The sequence below is a fragment of the Artemia franciscana genome, unplaced genomic scaffold (genome assembly GCF_032884065.1).
Source record: "Artemia franciscana unplaced genomic scaffold, ASM3288406v1 PGA_scaffold_33, whole genome shotgun sequence".
NCBI classification, from domain to species: domain Eukaryota; kingdom Metazoa; phylum Arthropoda; class Branchiopoda; order Anostraca; family Artemiidae; genus Artemia; species Artemia franciscana.
In genome coordinates, this window is record NW_027062668.1 from 691032 (window position 1) to 714286 (window position 23255).

At 36.3% G+C, this 23255-nt stretch overlaps 1 protein-coding gene across 2 annotated transcripts; it reads left to right on the forward strand.

Moving 5' to 3' along the window:
* Window positions 1-4435: 4435 nt before the first annotated feature.
* On the forward strand, window positions 4436-19606 carry LOC136041699 (zinc finger protein 271-like). Of its 2 annotated transcripts, none has more exons than XM_065726427.1 (4): window positions 4436-4532; window positions 11886-12061; window positions 12742-12912; window positions 18147-19606. In XM_065726427.1, the coding sequence occupies exons 2-4, from the start codon at window positions 12016-12018 to the stop codon at window positions 19310-19312; spliced, it is 1383 nt and encodes a 460-aa protein (XP_065582499.1). In that variant the 5' UTR covers window positions 4436-4532; window positions 11886-12015; the 3' UTR covers window positions 19313-19606. The 2 variants fall into 2 exon arrangements, with proteins under 2 accessions (XP_065582499.1, XP_065582500.1); XM_065726428.1 differs by lacking the exon at window positions 4436-4532 and adding an exon at window positions 4552-4698.
* The last annotated feature ends 3649 nt before the right edge of the window (window positions 19607-23255 follow it).

Here is a 23255-nt window from a genome sequence, read left to right on the forward strand (position 1 = left end):
TATTCACAGGTGGGACATAGGGACACAACTACAATGGCGCGTAACTAATATGGTGCGTAACGACTTACGCGCGCGGGGGGGCTTGGGGGGGGGGCGCGAAGCGCCCCCACCAACTAGGTGTTGGGGTGGCGCGAAGTGCCACCCCAAAAGCTAGTATATATATATATATATATATATATATATATATATATATATATATATATATATATATATATATATATATATATATATATATATATATATATATATATATATATATATATATCTATATATATAAAAATAAGTTGTCTGTCTGTGTGTCTGTCTGTCAGGTGACGTCATGTTTCTGTGTCGACTGACGTCATGAAGTTAGTTGTCGTCATTTTTGCTATGACGGTGACGTCATTAACGGTATTTAAGACATTTGTTCACGGAAAAATGTTTAATTGTAAAATGACTGAAGAACCTACAATGGTAACAGCCGAGGAAGCTGCTCAAAGAGTTTATGCCAAAAAACTTGCTGCTGATAGAGAAAGTAAGAAAAGAAAGCGTTCCGAGGAATCACAAGAACAGCAAGAAAAACAGGCTTGCAGCTGATAGAGAAAGTAAGAAAAGAAAGCGTGCCGGGGAATCACAAGAACAGCAAGAAAACAGGCTTGCGGCTAAAGAACGCAAAACCGCGCAGTTAGATGAAAATCCACCTGGACAGCGAGAGTCAAAACATATCAAAACTGAAAATGATAGCGATGATGATTGGGTTTGGGATTTTGACTTGGATAAGGTCATCAATGCCTACCAGATTTAAGTTAAAAAAACAAAGGTTCGTCAATATGTACTTCATAGTGACGCTGAAAAATAAAGAAGAAAAAGAAAACTGAAAAAGGAAAAAAGGTAAAAAACTAAAAAAAAACTAAAAAGAAAAAACATTCAAAGAGAAATTACAGACCGGGACACAAATGACGACCGAGACAGAGGGAATATAAGTGACGACCGGGAACCTCAAAGAGAAATTACAGACTGGGACACCCGGACACAAATCACGACCGGGACACAGGGAATATAAATGACGACCGAGACACAGGGACACAACTACAACGGGGACACCGGGGGCACAGGCGGGATATATAAATGACGACCGGGACACAGGGATTGTTCGAATAGAAATTACAGACCGGGACACCGGGACACAAATGACGACCGGGACACAGGGAATATAAATGACGACCGGGACACTCAAAGAGAAATTACAAACTGGGACACCGGGACACAAATGACGACCAGGACACAGGGAATATAAATGACGACCAGGACACAGGAACACATCATTAGAATAATGAGGTGTAGATCTGCATACGGATTGCTTTTCCCATGGACAATTATATGTTGCATGTTCAAGAGTCAGTAAACCTGACAATCCATTTATATGCACAGACAATGGGACAGCTAAGAATGTTGTATATTCGCATGTTTTACGTAGTTAAAAACATATATTTATATTTATCTTTATTCACAGGTGGGACACAGGGACACAACTACAATGGCGCGTAACTAATATGGCGCGTAACGACTACGCGCGTTGGGGGGCTTGGGGGGTGCGAAGCGCCCCACCAACTATGTGTTGGGGTGGCGCGAAGCGCCACCCCAACAGTTAGTATATATATATATATATATATATATATATATATATATATATATATATATATATATATATATATATATATATATATATATATATATATATATATATATAGATATTGGTGATAGAGCGCCATAAGCTCTATCACCAAATAAAGAAACATACAACTAGCGGATTTGAGCCCGGCCTTACAATGCTTTGGTTATACCTCATTTTCTGTTCATATAGAGATTGTATAGTGCGTGCTAATAGCTAAAAGTTGTTATATTTTTACTACTTGTTTGAATTTTTTATTTTGATTTATAGGTGAAGTGTAAATATATGTTAGTAGATTATAAGAAGAGAAACAACCATTATATACAACCCAATGGGTTTCACTGATTATTGTTGAAAGATTGTGTAGGCGATATTTTGGTTAAATTATTTCTCTCTCAACAGATAATGAATAAAAATCATCTAAACACGTCCATACAAAAAAGAAAGATCTTCAAAGAAACAGAAAGTGGTAGTTGAAAAAAGGGAGTTTAAGAACAAGTGGCTTGAGCATGAAGATCTTAAAGTTTGGATTAAAAGGTGTCCTTTTAGTAAGAATGTTGCTTACTGTAAATATTGTCAGAAAAAAGTAGTTGGGAGTATGACTCATTTGCATAGGCACGCTGACCGTGATTTTTACGAGAGAAATCACAAGAGCATTGACAATCAAATTAAAGTAGTAGAGAAAAATGAACTAGTATTAATGCTAAAGCAAAAGAACAGTTGCTGCTTAAAGATAGAGTTGTTTAGTTAGAACTGGCTCTTGCTGCATGGATAGCTTCTAGAAAACAAGAGATAAGTATTATGGACACTTACCTAAACTGGTTAGGGTACCAACAGCTATTCAGCGTTTGGCATAGGATATTCAGCTTTATGCATAGGCTATGTTTCAGTTTTCGTTTAAGCAATTAGTTACATGGCAAAATCGGAACTCAATTCCCATATGCATCAGACATAACAATTAGTGTAGGGTTAAAGTGTTATCTTTATTTTTCTTACTAAGGCTTCACAGAAGTCTAGTGACTTCTATTAAGCCTGTTACTAGTGGCTTAATTCCTGACTGAATGTACTGAGTATAATAAAAATAAGTGATTGTGAAATATTCTTTTGATTTTTTTCTTGTAGATGAGCAAAGGACAGCCATCTATTAACTGCTTTTTCAAGCCTGTTGGGAGACATGTACCTCAGACCAAAACTGTAAATGTTAGTAAGGATCAGCCTCTTTTTGCTACAGTCCCTATTTCTCAGCCCTCTTGCAACAGAAGAAACTTAAAGCTTACAGAACAGACTTCCAGAAACGGTCGGAAAAAGAAAAAGCATATTGATAAGCAATAGTGATACCAGTGAAGAAGACAAAAGCTCAGATATTTTGACAAACATTAGAGACCAATGTTCTCATCTCGCTATGAGGAGGGTGTTTGCAGAATCAGAGGTGAGGCAGTCTGTAAGTCCTGACATAGAAAGAGAAACAGAAGGTCACCCAGAGTCCTCAACTGTAGACGTTGTTGTTAATAGTCTTGGCAGCTTTTCCCGAGACAAAAAACCTTCAGTAATTGAAGAATCGGTTGTAGAAGCTCAATGTTGAAAAGCTACTGTAGCAAATTAAGGCGCCAGAAATAAGAAATTTGACAAGAGAACATTGACATCTAACTGGAATATTGACCGGGAGGATAAACGTTATATCGGTGAAGGACTCACAAGAAAGCCGCACTGCATTTTGTATAGCATTTACTTGTCAGGCAGTAGCTTCCATATTAGGCGCAATTTGAGCAATCCTACACATCTGAAAAAAGTGTCTTCGACTCTTTGTGCAGTTTCCATAGACCAGTTTAATACGAATGTTTTGGAAGCAAACGCGGACAGACTTTTAACTAGCCAGAAAATCAGACGGGCGTAATAAATTTTAAGTGGATTTGTGGCACGCCATAACTTGCCAATCAACATCATGAAGGAGCTTCCTGAAACCTTTAAGAGGGCTTTTCCTGACTCTGAAATCGCAAAGGGAGTTCATTGTGGCCGCACAAAAACCACACACGGGATAAATTTGACTATTGGAGAAGTTGCAATTGATGACTTCTGCCACCTCATGAAAAAAAAACTGTTTTTCAGCAATAATCGACGAGAATATTGATGTAAGTAATTCCAAAAGCCTAGTGGTTGTAGTTTGTCACGTCGATGAAGTCAAAAAAGATGACAGTGGTTGATGGAAGAAGGTTATGAAAGACTCATTATTGAAGCTGATTGAAGTACATCAGTGCACAGCTGGAGATCTACACACAGCGTTAACAAACCTTCTGTTTAAAGAAATTGCAGTCACAAAGCAGAATCTAATCGGTTTTGCATCAGACAATGCATATGTCATGATGGGAGGACAAGCGTTGTGCAAGAAAAGCTTTTGTTCGACTACTGAACCTATTTATCCTCGGGTGCACATGCCATTCAATCCATTTGTGTGCTAGTACAGTAAGTCAGAAGCAGTGTTGCCAACAGCGGTACAATCGTACCATTTGGTACATTTTACCTCTATAGGTACATTCTGGCACAATAACAAATTTCTTGGTACATTTTTCAGAATGTGGTACAATGTCTTACAAAAAGATTTGACTGGACGTCAGGACATAGGGACTAGAGGAAATTGTTTTTTTTTCTCTTCTAGAGTTTTAAGTTTTTCTTTATCCTTTACACATTTATTTAAGTTCATGTTGTAGGCCTCTCGTTGTCACAATATAGCGTGAAGCAGCACAGCCATCTGTACGTTAACTGCAAATAAATCAAAGGCGTAAAACACTCGAAAATTCAAAACTAAAAAAACGTGACATTGATGCTTTAATGCGCGGTTTTTATCTAATCAAAGGAAGCCACTAAGCATAGATAATTGAGCAAGGTATGTATACAACAACAAAAATACATGAAATTTATGCCAAGAGGCACTGGAGCAAATTATCCCCATATGAAGGAGCAATAGGCTTAGTCATACACAATTCCTCAAGGCTCAAATTGTGGGAGCCATGGGTTGCCTAGTAAAATTTGTTCTAATGGGAATCTCAACAGTAAGTATTTTTTTTTCAATCAGATTATACCATTCCATTGAAACATGACACTGTGCCCCAACATCATAAATTTTAGTCAACCACAAACCCTTGATTTTTGGATACTCTATGCCAAACTCTGGGTATTGGCCTAACTAGTGTTTGATATGTGCCTAAAGCTGAGTACCCTATGCCAAATGCTGGATAGCTGTTGGTGCCCTAACCCTGACCTACCTCACTACAGATGAATAATGATTGGTTGATTTATGAGCTTCAGTTACTACAAAAATTCTTTTTAAAATAGAATTGAAAGAGGAGAGGGATATGACACAGAAAGTCTTGTCTGAATGGACACAAAATATGCATTGGACACAAAATAGTAAAAAAGGACTATTCAGTAAAATTATGACAGCTCATATAACCAACTAACCAATAAAGTGAACATACCACTTGATGCCTTTTTTTGTGTTCTTTATGAATATAATAATCACTTCTACCTCAAATTTAAGCACTTTTTGAGCACTTAAAAATGACAAATTATCAATTCAAGTATGAGTTATTGCTTGTTTTTGACAAATAATACTATGTTTTCTCAGTGCTAAAATTATTTATATCAAGGTTAGTTTATGTTATGCTAGGTCAAAAAGTGCATAAATTTGAATTTGCAGTAGAAGCAATTATTATATTCATAAGGAATATAAATAGGGATCAAGTGGTATGTTCACTTTATTGGTAAGTCAGTTATATAAACTGTCATAAATTTGCCAACTATTTCACTCATTCATTTTCAAACTCCTCAATTTATCTGCAGTAGGAGAGGACAGAGCTTCACAAGCTGAAAGGAATAAGTCAGTAATTAAGCCAAACAGGCTGACTTCTGTCAAATCTTAGTAAGAAAAATAAAGATACCACCTTGAGCCTACACTGATTGTTATTACTGATGCCTATGGGTATTCAGATCCAATTTTATAATGTAACTAATTATTTTCACAAAAACTGAAACATAGCCTATACATAAAGCTGGATACCCTACACCAAATGCTGGATAGCTATTGGTACCCTGACCTACCTCACTACAGATGAATAATGATTGGTTGATTTCTGAGCTTCACTCAAATCTTCAATATTTTATTGGGCCTCAGTATCCAGCATTTGGCATAGACAATAGATATACCCAGTATTGTTCTTAGTTACTGCAAATATTCTTTTAAAAATAGAATTGAAAAGTAGAGGATATAATACAAAAATTACACAAAAACTGAAACAATAGAGTTAATTTAAGCCAAATAACAATGTTCATGTTTCAAGGTGGCATTTCAGTTGAAAGTAGCAAGAGAATTCATCTTGGGATGAAGTTTCAATTCATCTTGGGATGAAGTTTTGTGAAGGGGGGGTTAATAACTCCCTATTTGGGGTATGTCTATTATCTATGCCAAATGCTGGGTACCAAGACCCAATAAAATATTGATGATTCCTTTCCTTTGCACTTGTGCCCCTTCTCTTCATAATTTGACCAAATAGGTAAGGTTTAGAATTACCTCTATTCAGAAGGTGACATGATAGAAGAAACAGAGAAATACAATTTTTTATTACCAGTTTTATGTTAATTTTTATGTTTTGCTTTGGACAATTCATCCCTGCCCTTGCCTAATGGCTTCATATAGCTCTAGGATATCAAAATAAAGTAAAATAACATTTGACTAAAACTGATTTAAAACAGATAAATATGAGAGCAAACAAGGAAATATGATTCACCTATACTTGCTTTATTTATAGAGTAAGAATCTCATTCATTTGCTGGTATTGTTTTTATATAGCCTAGTTTAAGGCTAAATTAGTCAATTAGGGGAGGAGGTGGTTTAATTTTCATACACAATGAGGGCTTTCCAGAAGGAATCAACAAAGAAATCTAAAAAGAACTTTCAAAACCCTCAAAAAAAACAAAACAAAGAGATTCTATAAATTTTAACAGAATCATATAATCACAACATATAGGCAAGCCTAGGCCAAATTAGCCTACATATTTCCCATACATTTTTTTTTGTAATTTGTCACTACTGATTCAGTTTTTGGATATTCAGTTGAAAAAAGTGAGTGTTGGACTGCAAGAATATCATGGAGTATAGTTAAGTCAATTTGCCCCCTACAGCAATACATTGCCCCCTACACCTAATACAGCTTTGGAATGGAACCCTCTATGATGGTTGTTGTGCTATACCTCTTTGGTATCATTTGCACTTACTAAAAGAAACAGAATAAGGTATTTGTGTACATAATGGTATACACTCAAGAAGTGAAGTTTGGTTGATCCCAATGAAATTACCACAATACTATGAAAATAATTTAATAAATATTATTAATAATTAATAATTTTATTAAGAAACAAATTTTGGCCTACATATTTGCAAATTAGGGGGAATAGGTGCAGAGTATAGTGGTTCTGCATGAAAAGTGTGTTAGCTTATGATAATTCTGCATATTATGAAGTAAGGATTGTTTTCCAACTTTATACTGTCCACTACTTCATCCCCCCCCCCCCAATTTGCAACTATATAGCCCAAAGTGTATAAGTCCAATCTATTCTTTTACCCTTCACTTATTTTCCAATGAGTGTAAGCTAATTATCTCTTAATACTAAGGGGTAGCCATCCTAGCCATGTGGATTGGTGCTGTGGATTTAGGATCCTTTGTCTGAGAGGGCGAGGGTTTGAATCCCAGTGTTTATTGGGTTTGGGATGGGGAAAAGTGGACTTTGTAAGCTCAGCAAGAGTTGACCCAGCCTTAAATGGGTACCTGGAAAAATCCAGGTACCGTCCTGGCCGAGTGAGTTGGTGTGCTGGATTCGGGATCCCTTGTCTGAGAGGACGCGGGTTCAAATCCCAGTGTACCCAATTCTTCAGTTTGGGACGGGGGTCAGTGGCGTGACTCTGTAAGCTTAGCCAGAGTTGACCCAGCTCTAAATGGGTACCTGGAGATATCTGGGGAAGGTAAACAGGATAGTGGTGCAAAAGCACAGGATGGCTGGCCCCCAACCCCCCATTGCACTTCCTGGCTGAAGGGCCAAGAAACGTAGATCAGCACCGCCGGTATGGACTGTAAAGTCTAATGCCGTATCCTTTACCTTTTTACCTTTTTTTTTACCTGGAAAAATCTGGGGAAGCTAAACAGGAAGGATGTGTGAAAGCACAGGATGGCTTTTTTTTAAAATAAAGATAGATAAAACAGGTCTGCTCTCAAGTTTGTAGCATTATGAACCCAAACAACCTGGATAAATTGCAAAATCTACCTAAAAACATTCTAAATATTAGTCACGTTTTTTCTTAAAGAGTACCACTAACCTTTTCTTCCCCATATTGTCAAATATTCCTTGAATTGTGTAAATATGTGTAATTTCCTTACCATGGAAATTGCTGCTTTACTGCTTCTTTCTTTGCAGTTATTTCAATTTGAAGGAGGGATTGAAGGGTGTGTTTTTGTTGTTTTTCCCCTCAAAAGGAAATAATATAAAATTCTGAATACTATTCAATTTGAAGGAGGGATTGAAGGGTGTGTTTTTGTTGTTTTTCCCCTCAAAAGGAAATAATATAAAATTCTGAATACTGATAAACTTCTAAAATACTTGTATTGTCCCTAAAAGCACGTCAATCTACTACCCTTACTAGTAATGGTCAAACATATGTCTGAAGTTGCATATTCTCCATGTATTTCAGTAGCTGTAGGTCTACCAAATTTTCCAAGCCAACAGTTTCCAGCTTGAAAAATATGCTAACTGAATGTAATTTAACTGAATGAACAGTTGTAATTTGCTTTTTTACCATGAAAGTTTACTATAACCAAAAAGACAAAAATACACTTTAAATAGAGTGACATCAGAAAGATAGTTTTTATGGCACTTGGTATTAACAGGAAAAAAATATTTTTAATTAACTCAGTTAATTTGGAAAAAATAGAAAAAGTGAAGTATTTTTAACTTACAAATGGGTGATGGGATCATAATGAAATTTGATGTTTGGAAGGATATCATGTCTCAGAGCTCTTATTTTAATAATAAGAGCTCAACTATCCCGATTATAATCCGACCAGATCCGGTGACATTGGGGGGAGTTGGAGGGGGGAACCTAAAATCTTGGAAAACGCTTAGAGTAGAGGGATTGGGATGAAACTTGGTGGGAAAAATAAGCAAAAGTCCTTGATACTTAATTGCTGAACTGGAACGGATCTGCTCTATTTGGGGGAGTTGGGGGGGGGGTTAATTCTGAAAATTAGAGAAAATGAGGTATTTTTTATTTACAAAGAAGTGATTGGATCTTAATGAAATTTCATATTTAGAAGGACCTCGTAACTCAGATCTCTTACTTTAAATCCTGACCAGATTCAGAGTCATTAAGGGGAGGGGGAGTTGGGGAACTAGAAATCTTGGAAAACACTTAAAAGTGGAGATATCAGGATGAAACTTGGTGGGAAGAATAAAAACAAGTCCAAGATACATGACTAACATAACCTGAACAGATCCGCTCTGGATCTGGTGACATGGGGGAGTTGGAAGGGGGGGGGGACCTAAATTTTGGAAAGCGCTTAGAGTGGAGAGATCAGGATGAAACTTAGTGGGAAAAATAAGCAGAAGTCCTAGATACGTGATTGACATAACCGGAACGAATCTGCTCTATTTGGGGGAGTTGGGGGGGGGGGGGTTAATTCTTAAAAACTAGAAAAAATGAGGTATTTTTAACTTACGAAGGAGTGACCGTATCTTAATGAAATTCCATATTTAGAGGGACCTCGTAACTCAGATCTCCCATTTTAAATATCGACCGGATCCAGCGTCATTGGGGGGTTGGGGGGGATCTTGGAAAACACTTAAAACAGAGAGATTAGGATGAAACTTAGTGAGAGGAATAAAAACGTGTCCAAGATACGTGACTGACATAATCCGACTGAATCCGCCCTCTTTGGTGGAGTTGGGGGGGGTAACTCGGAAAAATTAGAAAAATGAGGTATTTGTAACTTATGAACAGGTCATCAGATCTTAATGAAATTTAATATTTAGAAGGATCTAGTGCTTTAGAGCTCGTATTTTAAATCCCGACCAGATCCAGTGAGTTTGGGGGGAGTTGGAGAGGGAAACCGGAATTCTTGGAAAAAGTGAAAATTGAGGTATCTTTATCTTACGAATGGGTGATTGAATCTTAATAAAACTTGATATATAGAAGGATCTTATGTCTCACATGCTCCATTTTCAATTTGAATCGTATCTGGGGACATAAGGGGTTGGAGGGGGGAAAACAGATATCTCGAAAACGCTAAGAGTGGAGAGATCAGGATGAAACTTAATGAGAAGAATAAGCGCAAGTTATGGATATGTGATTGACATAATTTGAACGGATCTGTTACTTTTGAGGAGCTGGGGGCTGTTGATTTGGAAAAATTAAAAAAAACAAGGAAATTTTAACTTAAGAACGGGTGACCAAATCTTAATAAAATTTGATAATTAGAAAGAACTCATGCCTCAGAGCTCTTATTTCAAATCTCGACCAGATCTGTTGACATTGGGGGAGTTGGAGGGGGAAACCGGAAATCTTGGAAAACGCCTAGAGTAGAGAAATTGGGATGAGACCTGGTGTTAGAACAAGCAAATGTCGTAGATACGTGATTGACATATCCGTACTGGATCCACTCTCTTTGGGGGAGTTAGGGGGTGAGGTTCAGGTCTTTGGTGAGTTTGTTGCTTCTGGACGTGCTAGGACGATGGAAATTGGTACGTGTTCGAGAGCTGCACAAATTGACGTGATAAAGTAGTGTTCCCCGATTAGACCATCTGGCGGGCTGAAGGGAGAGAAAAATGTAGACAAATGAGGTATTTATAACTTACGAGTGGGTGATTGGACATCCAGCCTTGTCACAAGTGCCATATGAGCTCTTAGTTTTTGTATGATTTTTAGCATCCTCTTCTTAAAACAAGAGCCAAGAGCTTATATGGCGCTTGGGACAAGGTGAGAAGTACCAAGAGCTTATATGGCATGAGCTCTAGCAAAATTCTAAGAGTCAAAACATTGATTTAAAAGGAAAAACCAGAGGCTTAATGCCAGTCGGGATTTAAAATAATAGGTATAAGATGAGGTCCTTCTAAATATCAAAATTCATTAAGATCCAATAAAACCATTCGTAAGTTAAAGATACCTCCCTTTTTCTAATTTTTCTGAATTACCAACGCCTCCCACACCCACCCAACACCCCCAAAGAGAGCTTATCCGTTCCGGTTATGTCAATCATGTATCTTGGACTTGTTTTTATTCTTCCCACCAAGTTTCATCATGATCTCTCCGCTTTAATTGTTTTCCAAGATTTCCGGTTCCTCCCCAACTCCTCCCCCCTTAGTGACTCTGGATCCGGTCGTGATTTAAAGTAAGAGATCTGAGTTACGAGGTCCTTCTTAATATGAAATTTTATTAAGATCCAATCACTCCTTTGTAAGTTAAAAATATCTCATTTTTTCAAATTTTTCCCAAATTACCTGAAATAACCCCCCTCCCAACTCTCCCAAAGAGAGTGAATCCGTTCCGTTTATATTAGTCACGTATGTAGGACTTCTGCTTAATCTTCCCACCATGTGTCATGTGTCATTCCAATCTCTCCACTCTAAACGTTTTCCACGATTTTCAATTTCCCCCTCCAACTACCACCAGTGTTACCGGATCCGGTAGGGATTTAAAATAAGAGCTTGGAAGCACAAGATCCTTCTACATATTAAATAAAAAAACAAGTTTTTTGAAATGAAAGTAAGGAGCGACATTAAAACTTAAAACGAACAGAAATTACTCCGTATATGAAAGGGGCTTTTCCTCCTCGGTGTCGAGGAGGGAAAGTCCCATTCATATACGGAGTAATTTCTGTTCGTTTTAAGTTTTAATGTCGCTCCTTACTTTCATTTCAAAAAACTTTTTATTTTATTTTTTTTTATTTATTGTTACACCTGTCAAATTTCATTGTCCTAGCTTATCTAGAAGTGCCCGAACTAGCAAAACCACGACTGATAGACAGACAGAAATTGCAATTGCTATATGTCACTTGGTAAATATTAAGTGCCATAAAAACTAATTACGTGTCTGTTGCTCTGACTGCTGAATGAGCATAACCTGTGCTTTCAATTATATTAAGATAAAAATTGGTTTTGCAGTGTTTAAAAGTTAATATAGCTTTGGTATTTTCAGGGACCTTTGCCTCTAGTCTTCTGACTAAAATCTGAGTGCCATAACCAAGTGTTGATGATAGTAGTATACTTCTCATATTTGTATTGACTCCAATCCAAGGGATTTTAAGGACTTGCCTCAAATTTCGAATATGGCTGAGCTTATCACAACATCTGAGGGGTCTTTTATTAAAAAAGGTAAGTTATATTAAATTAAATTAAATAAGTAATAAAGTTAGTTATATTAAGTTAAATTCTCCGTTACAGATTAAAAGAAAAGATGCTTTGCTCTAGAAATTTTGGGCCAGCGAGATTTTCCGAATTAATAACATAACTAATGTTGAATTTGGTTGGGGATATCAAGTTAGAAGACATATAAGAGAGGGATGAAGTTATTTGAATTCAGGGTTCACTTCCAGAGCCCAATTTTGTTTTTACGTTTTCGGAATTAATCCACTGTATGCCAGAAACTTTAATTGATTGGTATTTTGCTGACATTTAGTTGTCTCAAAATTTTCTTTGTTTTTTTTTTACTAAAAATGTAAATTTTTTGGAAAATTCAATCATTCAGTTATTTTCAATATATTATCACTAGTTTATCCTTATCCAGGACTTTTTATTTTAATAGATTTCCATTAATTTTGCTGAATCTTTCATTTTTTCTTTGTCTTTTTAAAAAGCAGATTTAAAAACGATTGGTGAAAGCACCTGCATATATTTCTGATTTTTATGTATTTCTATATATTCAATGTATATGTAACATTCAATATAGATGTATATTTTAATTTTTAACATAACTAAAAGCAAAAGCAGTTGGAATTGTTTAGTAAGCTTTATCCCTCGTGTTTTCTGTGTCCTTAATTAAAATTTTGTTTTAGAAGCTGATGATTCTTCACCATGTAACAGCAATCCGCCCTTTCACATTCCAAACGATTTTTTGTCTGCAAAACTTGAAGATGTTCCTTTGCTTACTTTACCCAATATTTCAGGACAATGTAAATTTGAATATGATGCCCAGGGATCAGGACACTTATGTTCTGAAAATGAAGGTACGTATCAAGCATTTGATTCTTGTAAAATGAAATATATCAGATAATGTTTCATGGGACAAAAATAGGGCAGGGAGACTGGCAATTGAGCTGGAATCTGTTTTGGCTCGTTTCAACATACAGGTATTTGCCAAACCCTTTTTGCTGTCTGACATGAACATTTTCAAATTTTCAGTTGAATTTGGCAAATATTGTTATATATCTATTTATGAATTAATATATAAATATGTCTATTATTTTGATTTCATATTGAATTTGAAAGAAGTAGAAAATCAGCAGTTATGAAGTGATCTGCCTACCGGAAATCTTTACTATTGAATATTAATTTACTAAAAAAAAAGTTGTTTCAAACCAAATACTGGGTGCATATTGTGTTGATGAAGTAAAGAGCTTTTTGTTTGTTAGTTGAATGATTTGTTTCAAATACACAGCTACAACAACATATCAAGTCATGTTGGACCTTAAAAATAAAGAAGAAAGTTGTACTCAGGTATTAAAATCTAGGAGCCTTCAGGTGGTATATACCTCAATATGCCCCTCCCCAATTTTATATATATAACCGTTGGAATATTTGGGCTATGAGACTACCAACTAATTTGACGAAAAGGATCATATATTGAAAGCTCAGGAAAATGATGGATTTGTTTTAATGGTTTGTCCCTCAGAAGTAGCAGCTACAAAACAATGAAATATAATATCATTCTTGAAAAAAGTTCACTTTACAACCCACCCCGCCAAATAGTCAAATATTTAGCTCAACTCATATATTTTCCCTGAATTTTTCTTCAAATTGACTTAACAGCAAACAGGCAATATTTTCTGAATCAAGCTACCATAAAGCGGCATTAACCTCTCTTTGATTGAGAATATCCGATTTTGGGTATATATTTAACTGTTATGTAGGGTCTGACTGTAAATCATAATGATTGCTTCTAGGAATGATGCAAATAAAAAGTGTTTGATTTTTTAGTGTTTCCTTGAGTCTGTACCTGGTTTAATAAGAAAACATGCTGGGGAAGGGTAAAGTGTATTGCAACTAGGGCCCGACTGATATATCAAACGACCAATATATTGGGCCAATATGAGGGTTAGTGTCATTAACCTTCGTTGGAAAAAAAAAGTGGTTATCGGCCTATATTTTTGTTTTATGTGCTACTTATCCAAGAGAGGGTACCAGATTGCCTGAGGTAACTTTTACTTGTCCAGTCTTTGGTGGTGGAGCCACCCGCTAATTCTGGCCATAGTGGAAAGAGCGGCAGAAGTGAGTCAAATGAAGTCAATGTATATTTGTTGTCAATACATGTCAATACACACTTGGTGCAGCAACGTTCGAAACGTATGGTGACTTCAAGAACACTCTTCTACCAAAACCACTAAAAATAATACAATAAACCATGTATTTCTGTTTAATGAATGTGTACTTCGTGGGTGAAAGATCCAAGACACCGGCGCGTGTCAACACCTTGGAAAATCAATGTATTTACCTTATAAAATTTAGCTTAAGTGTCCGCATTTGTCAGCATACTGGACGATTTTGTCGACCCATTCTTTAAATCCCTCCTCCAAACTTAAAACTCTAGTTGCATCCCTGTATGCAGTGTGCCTATACATGAATTTGTTAGTAAGAGACAATATGATATGAATATAAAATTTTCACATTAATATGTCAATGATTAAAATTGTCCCGCTATTCACATTTGGATTTTGAATAATTAACAGTAAATATCTTACGCTTTGGTGCTGGGGGGGGGGTCGTCCTCTGAGCACATTTTACTGTGAAATAACGCACTAAAACTTCCGATTTTCGATCGAACGGCCCCCTTCAGAAGTTTATACGACCACCCATTCTATATGAAGTGCCTCTGGGGAAAAACAACAACTTTGAAGCCTTGTGGCATTCACTATAGGCAATGCTATCCTATCCTTTACAGACGCTAACAACAATATGTTCCTTAATCAAATTTAATTTTTTGCAAAGCTCTTTGTCATCTTTTGTAATTTTGCATGCGAGGTTGGTACTTAAAGTGATGCAACCACTCCTGGCGTGGAAATGATGTAAGTTGTGATCTTGAAGTTTTTCATAAATATGACGCTACTTATGTGAATTTTTCTCCAAAATTACAGCTCTAAATGAATCAGCCATAATCGTCTGTGTCATCATGAGGTGTCAAATTAGCAATTTCCACTGAATTAAGAAATTTCAGTAACACAATTCGGACTTCCTGTTTTGCATGTGAGATTGATACTAAAAGCGATACTACCACTCTGTGGGTAGAAACGATGTAAGCTATGCTCTTGAAATGTGCACATAAATATATCGCTACTAATAGGATTTTTTTTCCAAAATTAAGACTCTAAATGAATTAAGCATAATCATCGCGATATTTCTTAGTCTTAAGTTATGAGGTGTCAAATAGTCATTTTAATTGAATTAAGACATTTTGGTGACATTACAATTCCTTCTTTCTGTTAATCCTTCAGAGAGTCATGCATTTTATATGATTTGTATTCTCCTGGGATTAGCTGTGATTTACACTGTTGCTTTTCTTTAAAGCACAGACTTTGTTTACAATTTGATGGGATCGTTGCAGTCACTTGTCTTTTAACCGTAGATTTTTTTTGGTAATTTTCGTTCATCATTTCCTCAGATTTTTTTTCCAGTCCTTTTGCTTTAACAGTTTAGATCCATTCATCGTCTTACATAATTTCTTAAGACGTCATCGTCTTAAGATTAATCGTCTTACATAATTTCTTAAGACGTCATAGATATAAAAAAAACACGTCATCTCTAGTTTCTAACCACAGATTGCTGTTCAAAATTTTCTTTTGTAATGCAGTCTGATTCTTGTTTCCGTTTGTTTCATGCCTTTTGCTTTAGTCGTTCTGATTCTAAACTTTCGCTTTCTTTCTTATAACATATATTTGTGCTTCATTTTTAGTTAGCAATCTTTTAAACTTTTCTTTCCATGCGTATGTCATATTTGAAAATGCGGGCCGAGGGACAAAAATTTCTCCTCATTGTTCAAATGACGTTTTATTTTCAATCATTGTCAGCTAAATCATGTCATGTTGTTCGTACTCTGTTTAAGCAAATGGACCTTAAATTCTGACTTGAATTACTTAAATTACGACTAAATTACTGTTTTCTTTGTGTTTTGGTTAGTGTTGACCTGCTTTCTACGTCTTTTGGGGCTGGATGTGGTTTTACCAGCTTCTGCTTCAGACTTGCCAGCCAATAAAATTAAATTCCGTGTGAAGTCTTTATTTATGTTTTGTTCTTTATTGGAACCTATTCCCTTGGTTTGTCTTTTGTCATTATAAAAACATAACGCCAAACCTTTGTTGTTGCTTTTTTAACAGAGTCTGATGCAGTATTAAGTTTTACTCCTTTTTCTTTGATTGGATCTTTAACTTTTGTCTAGGCTTGACTTTTGTCGTTATGAAATACATACCGCCCGACCATTGTTTTTTAACAAAGGCATGGTAAGCATTGATGACACCATCCATTTCAAAATTCTAAATCCAATCATCATCGCTATCATTTTGAAATGCGATATTTCGTTCTTCTTTTTGTCTCACTTCATGGTCCAGATTTTTACTTTCACCCAATGTGAATTTACATTGTTTGGGCCTTTTTTTTTGTTTTGTCTTCTAACCGCCCATTTTTTCTTTTTTATTTTCATTGTTAATTCGTTCTAATACTCTCTGTCGCTTATGTTCCAACCCCATTTTTCTTTACTTCATTTTGGGTTTTGATGACTTCTGAAAATTAGTCAATGCGCTTTGCTTTAGCTACCCATATTGGTGTTCTCTTATTTGATAGTCCAGGTTGTTGAACTCCCCCCATTGTGGATTTAAGTTGTTCGAGTCATTCTCTTGGACTTAACAAGTTCAATAGTTCAGATGGTCCCTATGAATCATTATTTGTAACAATTATAAAACTTTTCTATGGTTTGTGTCTAGGCATAATTTATCCTACTTAAATAACTGCTTACTTTCAAAAATAGACCAATAGATCTCCTTAGAAGACAATCGGCTTTAAATTATTGCAGTACTGATGTATATAAGTAGGCTATGACGTCACTCACGCGACATTTTTTCCCAAAAGTAAGACTTAGGGAGTTATCTTTAAATGTTTTCCTATGTAGATAATTTTTTCTGGTCAGAAAATACCTTTGGTGCCAATAAAAAAAAAAAAAAAATAGGGGGATATGTATATATTATTTGTTCCTCGTGTTTCAAATGGTAGAACAAAAAAGACCAAGATTCACTGAAGGGGTATTTTACATATTTAAGAGTTAAAAAAAGTAGGAAAAAAAACCGTAGGAATTCCGCGTAGAAATTAATTTAAACGTATATTCACAAATAAATCTTAAAAAATAATCCTAAAACAACTATTTGGATCTTTAGAAGCTTTTCTGTGTTTTACTCTTAAATTTGTTTTGTTAGAACCTTCTCTTGAAAATGACAAATCAATCTGTCATCATATGAGCATCTCATCTTTCTTGATAGCGATAGTGATTTTCTATAGTGTTGTTTGCTCTAAAATTCTCTTTTCAAACTCAAACAGTAAACTGCCATCAATTAACCATCTGACCTTTTTTGTTAGTTATTATCTTGGTGAAGTCGCTCACCCTGCTCTCCTGGTAGCAGTCCTTCATAGTCTTTAAGTCTTGGTGAAATTTGTCACCTTGCTCATTACTAATGGTGACTACGGTCTCTGATAAATAGTTCAAATGGCTATATAATAATGCACTTGATTACTCATGTTACAACCTTGGTTTTTGAAACGGATAAGCATATTGTTTACCAAGGTGACATTATATTCAGCTTGACTGTTTGACTTCAACAAATGATGTATAGTCTTTCCCCTCTTCCTCGTTCCGTTAAGAAAAATCCTAATAGTTATTGTAATACTGCTTCTCTTCCACTTATGGTTGGATTTACCCTAGGGTGTATATTTTGGTCGTCTAAGGTTTGTTTTTACTCTTTAATTACATTAGAATATCGAATTTTAAAAGCTAATTGAAGCATCATCAAGAGCTAATTAAATATTAAGCATCGAATTCTAATTAATATATAAATATCTAATTTATATCTAATTAATTAATATAAATTATCTAATTAATAATTATCTAAAATATAATATCTAATTAAGCATCGAAAATAAAATTAGTTGTTAAAATCTATCTAAAGATATTCTGTTTTTTTTTTACCTCAGTAGAATTTTTTAGGTCGCTTTTCACCACACGTGTCTGGACTATACGCACAGGGAAATACACCACTAGTTGTTTCAAAGAATCCATGTATAAGTGGTCTCTCAAATCCGTTTGAATTGGAATCTGAAGCAAAAGGCTTCGAAAATGATAAAGCATGTTTGAAAAGTCAGCTGCATGGTAAAAAGTTCAGAAAATTTGAAAGGCATCAAAGATCACATAAAGGAGAAAAGAGGTATAAATGTGAGGTATGTGACAAGATCTTTTCTCAAAAAGCACATTTGAATTCGCATCAAAGAGTGCATACGGGTGAGAAACCGTTTAATTGTCATATATGTGACAAAACGTTTTCCCATTCGCAAGTTTTAAAGACGCACCAGAGAGTGCATACAGGGGAAAAGCCTTTTAAATGCGGTGTATGTGACAAAACCTTTTCTCAAGCAGCAAGTTTGAACGCGCATCAAAGACTGCATTCAGGTGAGAAAACGTTTAAATGTGATGTATGTGAGAAAACCTTTTATGACGCTGGAAGTTTGAAACAGCACCAAAGAGTGCATACGGGTGAGAAACCGTTTAAGTGCGATGTGTGTGACAAAACTTTTTCTAAAACAACAAGTTTGAAGCGGCACCAAAGAGTGCATACGGGTGAGAAACCCTTTAAATGTCATGTATGTGACAAGACTTTCTCTCTTTTGCAGGTTTTAAAGACGCACCAGAGAGTGCATACAGGTGAAAAGCCTTTTAAATGCGGTGTATGTGACAAAACCTTTTCTCAAGCAGCAAGTTTGAATGCGCATCATAGACTGCACTCAAGTGAGAAAATGTTTAAATGTGATTTATGTGAGAAAACCTTTTCTGAAGCAGGAAATTTGAAGCAGCACCAAAGAGTGCATACGGGCGAGAAACCGTATAAGTGTGATGTGTGTGACAAGATCTTTTCTCAAGCAGGAAACTTAAAGCAGCACCAAAGAGTGCATACGGGTGAGAAACTGTTTAAGTGTGATGTGTGTGACAAAACCTTTTCTAGATCATCAAGTTTGAAGCAGCACCAAAGAGTGCACACGGGTGAGAAACCGTTTAAATGTAATAAATGTGACAAGACTTTTTATCGTCTGTATACTTTAAAGACGCACCAGAGAGTGCATACAGGTGAAAATCCTTTTAAATATGATGCATGTAACTAGAACTTTTCTCAAGCACCAAGTTTGAACGCGCATCTAGGACTGCACTCGGTGAGAAAATGTTTAAAGGTGATGCATAAGAGAAGGCCTTTTCTGAAGCAGCACCACAAAGTTCATACAAGTGAAAAACCAATTCAATGTTCTTTAGGTGAGAAGAGTTTTAAGCAAGTTTATATGCAAGATTTTTATTTCAGGAAACGGACAATTAGTAGAGCACTAGAAATTCGTAAAAGTTGCAAACATGGGTGGATCATATGGTAAGAACAAAAATAAAATTGTAAAAATGATTGTAAAAAACTAGCCTTCTCTTTGAATACAGATCATAGACTGCACACAGGTGGGAAAGTTTTTAAATGTAATCTGTGCTAGAAAATTTTTTCTGATTTGAACAAATTTTGAGGCATCAAAAAGTGAATGCAGGAGTTTAGTAGGAGTGTGATAATATAAGCTGGATCCTCATTGGTTTGTTGTCATTATTCTCTCCAGTAATTATAAATACTTATCGTCGAATTAGATTCGAGGTAAGCTAGGACAGTGACATTTGGCAGGCGTATCAGGAACCAGGCCAGATTAAATTAAAAATTGTCCTTTCCCCGATTCGACCATCTGGAGGGGAGTAGGGGGACGGTTAAATCGGAAAAATTCGAAAAAATTAGGTGTTTTTATCTTATGAACGGTTGATCAGATCTTAATGAAATTTGATTTTTGGAAGGATATCGTGTCTCAGGGCACTTGTTTTAAATCCCGACCGGATCTGCTGACATTGGGGGGAGTTGGGGGGACCTAGAATCTTGGAAAACGCTTAGAGTGGAGGGATCAGGATGAAACTTGGTGGGAAGAATAACCACAAGTCCAAGATACGTGAATGACATAGCTGGATCGGATTCGCTCTCTTTGGTGGAGTTAGGGGGGGGGGGAGTAATTCGGAAAAAATAGAAAAAATTGGGTATTTGTAACTTACGAACGGGTGATCACATCTTAATGAAACTTGGTATTTAGAAGGATCTTGTGCTTTAGAACTCTCATTTTAATCTCGACCAGATCCGGTGACATTGGGGGGAGTTGGAGGGGGAAACCGGAATTTATCGAGGTATCAACCTTGTTTGCTAGTGGACCACAATTTTTGTTTGAGATGGAGAGGGGCCTAAAAATGGGTGTGTGTCAATTTGCGTCACACACAGACCTTTACAATCCTTTGCAAAGATGAAAAAAATAAGACTTGTTTGTTGCCCTAAAATGCCTGCTGAAGCTGCCCTGAATCGAGATTCAAAGTAGAGCCCTTGTTTTATTCAGTTTGGATTGAGAGAGAGAGGGAAAGAAAGATGGGTTTATTAATATAAATAACAAAACAAAACAAGCAAATAGCCTGAAGCAAAGCTTGTTTGGGCTTACAACCCCAATACACATACTAATAAAAAGAATACGAAAAAGAAGAAAAAAAAAGAAAAGAAAAGGAAAAGAAAAAAGAAAAGGAAAAGAAAAGAAAAGAAAAAATCAATTACCCCGCATTTCAATCGAAACGGAATTACACTTCAAAAGAGACAAAACAAAAAGAAACTAAAACCACTTGACCAGTATCGCCAAAATCAAAACCAACATCTTGGCTCCACTTGAGGTCCACTCAACTATCAAAACCATAAATATTATAGCAAAATAGCTTTAATTCCCGCCGAAATTCAAGAAAACTATCCATGTTTCTCAAAAGGGTGATAGAGCTGAGGCTGAGGCTGATAGAGCCTCTTGAGGCTCTATCAGCCTCAAGCCTGTTTCCTTGCTGTTCTTTTGATTCCTCGGCACGCTTTCTTTTCTTACTTTCTCTATCAGCCTCAAGCCTGTTTCCTTGCTGTTCTTTTGATTCCTCGGCACGCTTTCTTTTCTTACTTTCTCTATCAGCAGCAAGTTTTTTGGCATAGACTCTTTGAGCATCTTCCTCGGCTGTTGCCATTGTAAGTTCATCAGTCATTTTACAGTTAAACATTCATAGATTTCTACGTGAACGCATGTCTTAAATATCTTTAATGACGTCACCGTCATAACAAAAATGACGACAACTAATTTCATGACGTCAGTCAACACACAAACATGACGTCACCCGACAGACAGACCCACACATCCACAGACAACTTATTTTTATATATATATACTAGCTGTTGGGGTGGCGCTTCGCGCCCCCCCAAGCCCCCCCGCGCGCGTAAGTCGTTACGCGCCATATTAGTTACGCGCCATTGTAGTTGTGTCCCTGTGTCCCACCTGTGAATATAGATAGATTTATATATGTGTTTCAAACTACGTAAAAATTGCGAATATACAACATTCTTGGCTTTCCCATTGTCTGTGCATATACAAAGCCGTATGTACTAATAATGACGTCATATGCAAACGCTCTTTTTACAAACAAACAAACATGCATACACACAACTCGTTTTTATATAGATAGATAGATAGATAGATACAATACAAATTAACTGCGTAAAACTTGCGAATATACAACATTCTTCGCTTTCCAATTGTCGCTGCATATAAATAGATTGTCAGGTTTACCGACCCTCGAACATGCAACGTACAATTGTCCATGGGAAAAACAATCAGTATTAAGATCTATACCACATTTTTCTAATGATTGACCTTGAGCTTTGTTAATGGTGATTGCAAATGCTAATTGAATTGGGAATTGCAACTTTTAAATTGAAAAGGCAGATCCGTTGGAATCATTGGAATGCGAGGAATAAGAACAGCCTCACCCTCAAAAGGCCCTGTCAAGATTTTGGCCTCTATTAGGTTTTCCATTGTTTTTTTTACGGCAAGTCGCGTGCCATTGCAAAGCTTTGGTGGGTTGATATTTCTTAAAAGTATTATTGGTACGCCTATTTTTAGTTGTAGCACGTGTGGTGGAAACCCTGAAAGATCTATGGAATTTAAAAATTCAGATGGATAATTAACCGCTTCATTTGGTTCCAAAACTGTGTCGACTGACTTGTAAAGGACTGCCTGGTCTCGAATCTTGGTCAAAACAATATTGTTGATTTCGTGGACGTCTATATTTTTGGGTGCGAGAATCGCTCTTTCACTTAGCCATTTATTATTTTTATAATTTTTTAGAATATTCGGAAATACTTTTTCAGTCAATTCATTTTTGGATGTCACTAAATTACAGAAATCAGCAGGTAGTTGTATACGTCCTGAAATTGAGTCTACTGGGAGCTTTCCGTTTCCAATTGCCAGCAATTGATCTGAAAATGTTTGACCAGAGTCATCGTTTTGCAATCGGACACGCATATTTGTAGTTAATTTTAATATTTTTACGTGTGCCCATAAATTAGAATTTTTCAGGCAAGCATTCATTTCGTCTGCAGGAGTTGATCTAGGTATTATAGGTAATGTTTGCCTGAAATCTCCCGCAAGCAATATTAATGTGCTGCCAAAGGGTTTCGAATTCCCTCTTAAATCTTTCAAGCATTGATCCAGAGCCTCGAGCGATTTTTTGTGTGCCATTGTGCACTCATCCCAAATAATAAGTTTGCATTGCTGCAATACTTTACCCATCCCAGATGATTTGGAAATATTGCACGTGGGAGTTTCTGTAGAATGCAAATTCAGAGGCAATTTCAAAGCGGAATGAGCAGTTCTTCCACCAGGCAGCAATGTTGCGGCTATTCCGGACGACGCAATTGCCAACGCTATATCATTTTTTGATCGAATTGATGCCAGAATCGGTTTTATCACAAATGTTTTACCAGTACCTCCTGGCGCATCCAAAAAGAAAATTTCTCCAACGTTGTTATCGACACAATGCATTATCGTATCATAAATGTCTTTTGGTTCTGACGTTAACTTGGAAATGTTATTTTGTACATACGACAATAGATCACTCGTACTGTAACTTTGTTCACGATCCAATTCTACACATGTCGAAACAGCAGCGATACGGTTAGGTGAAGGCATTCCC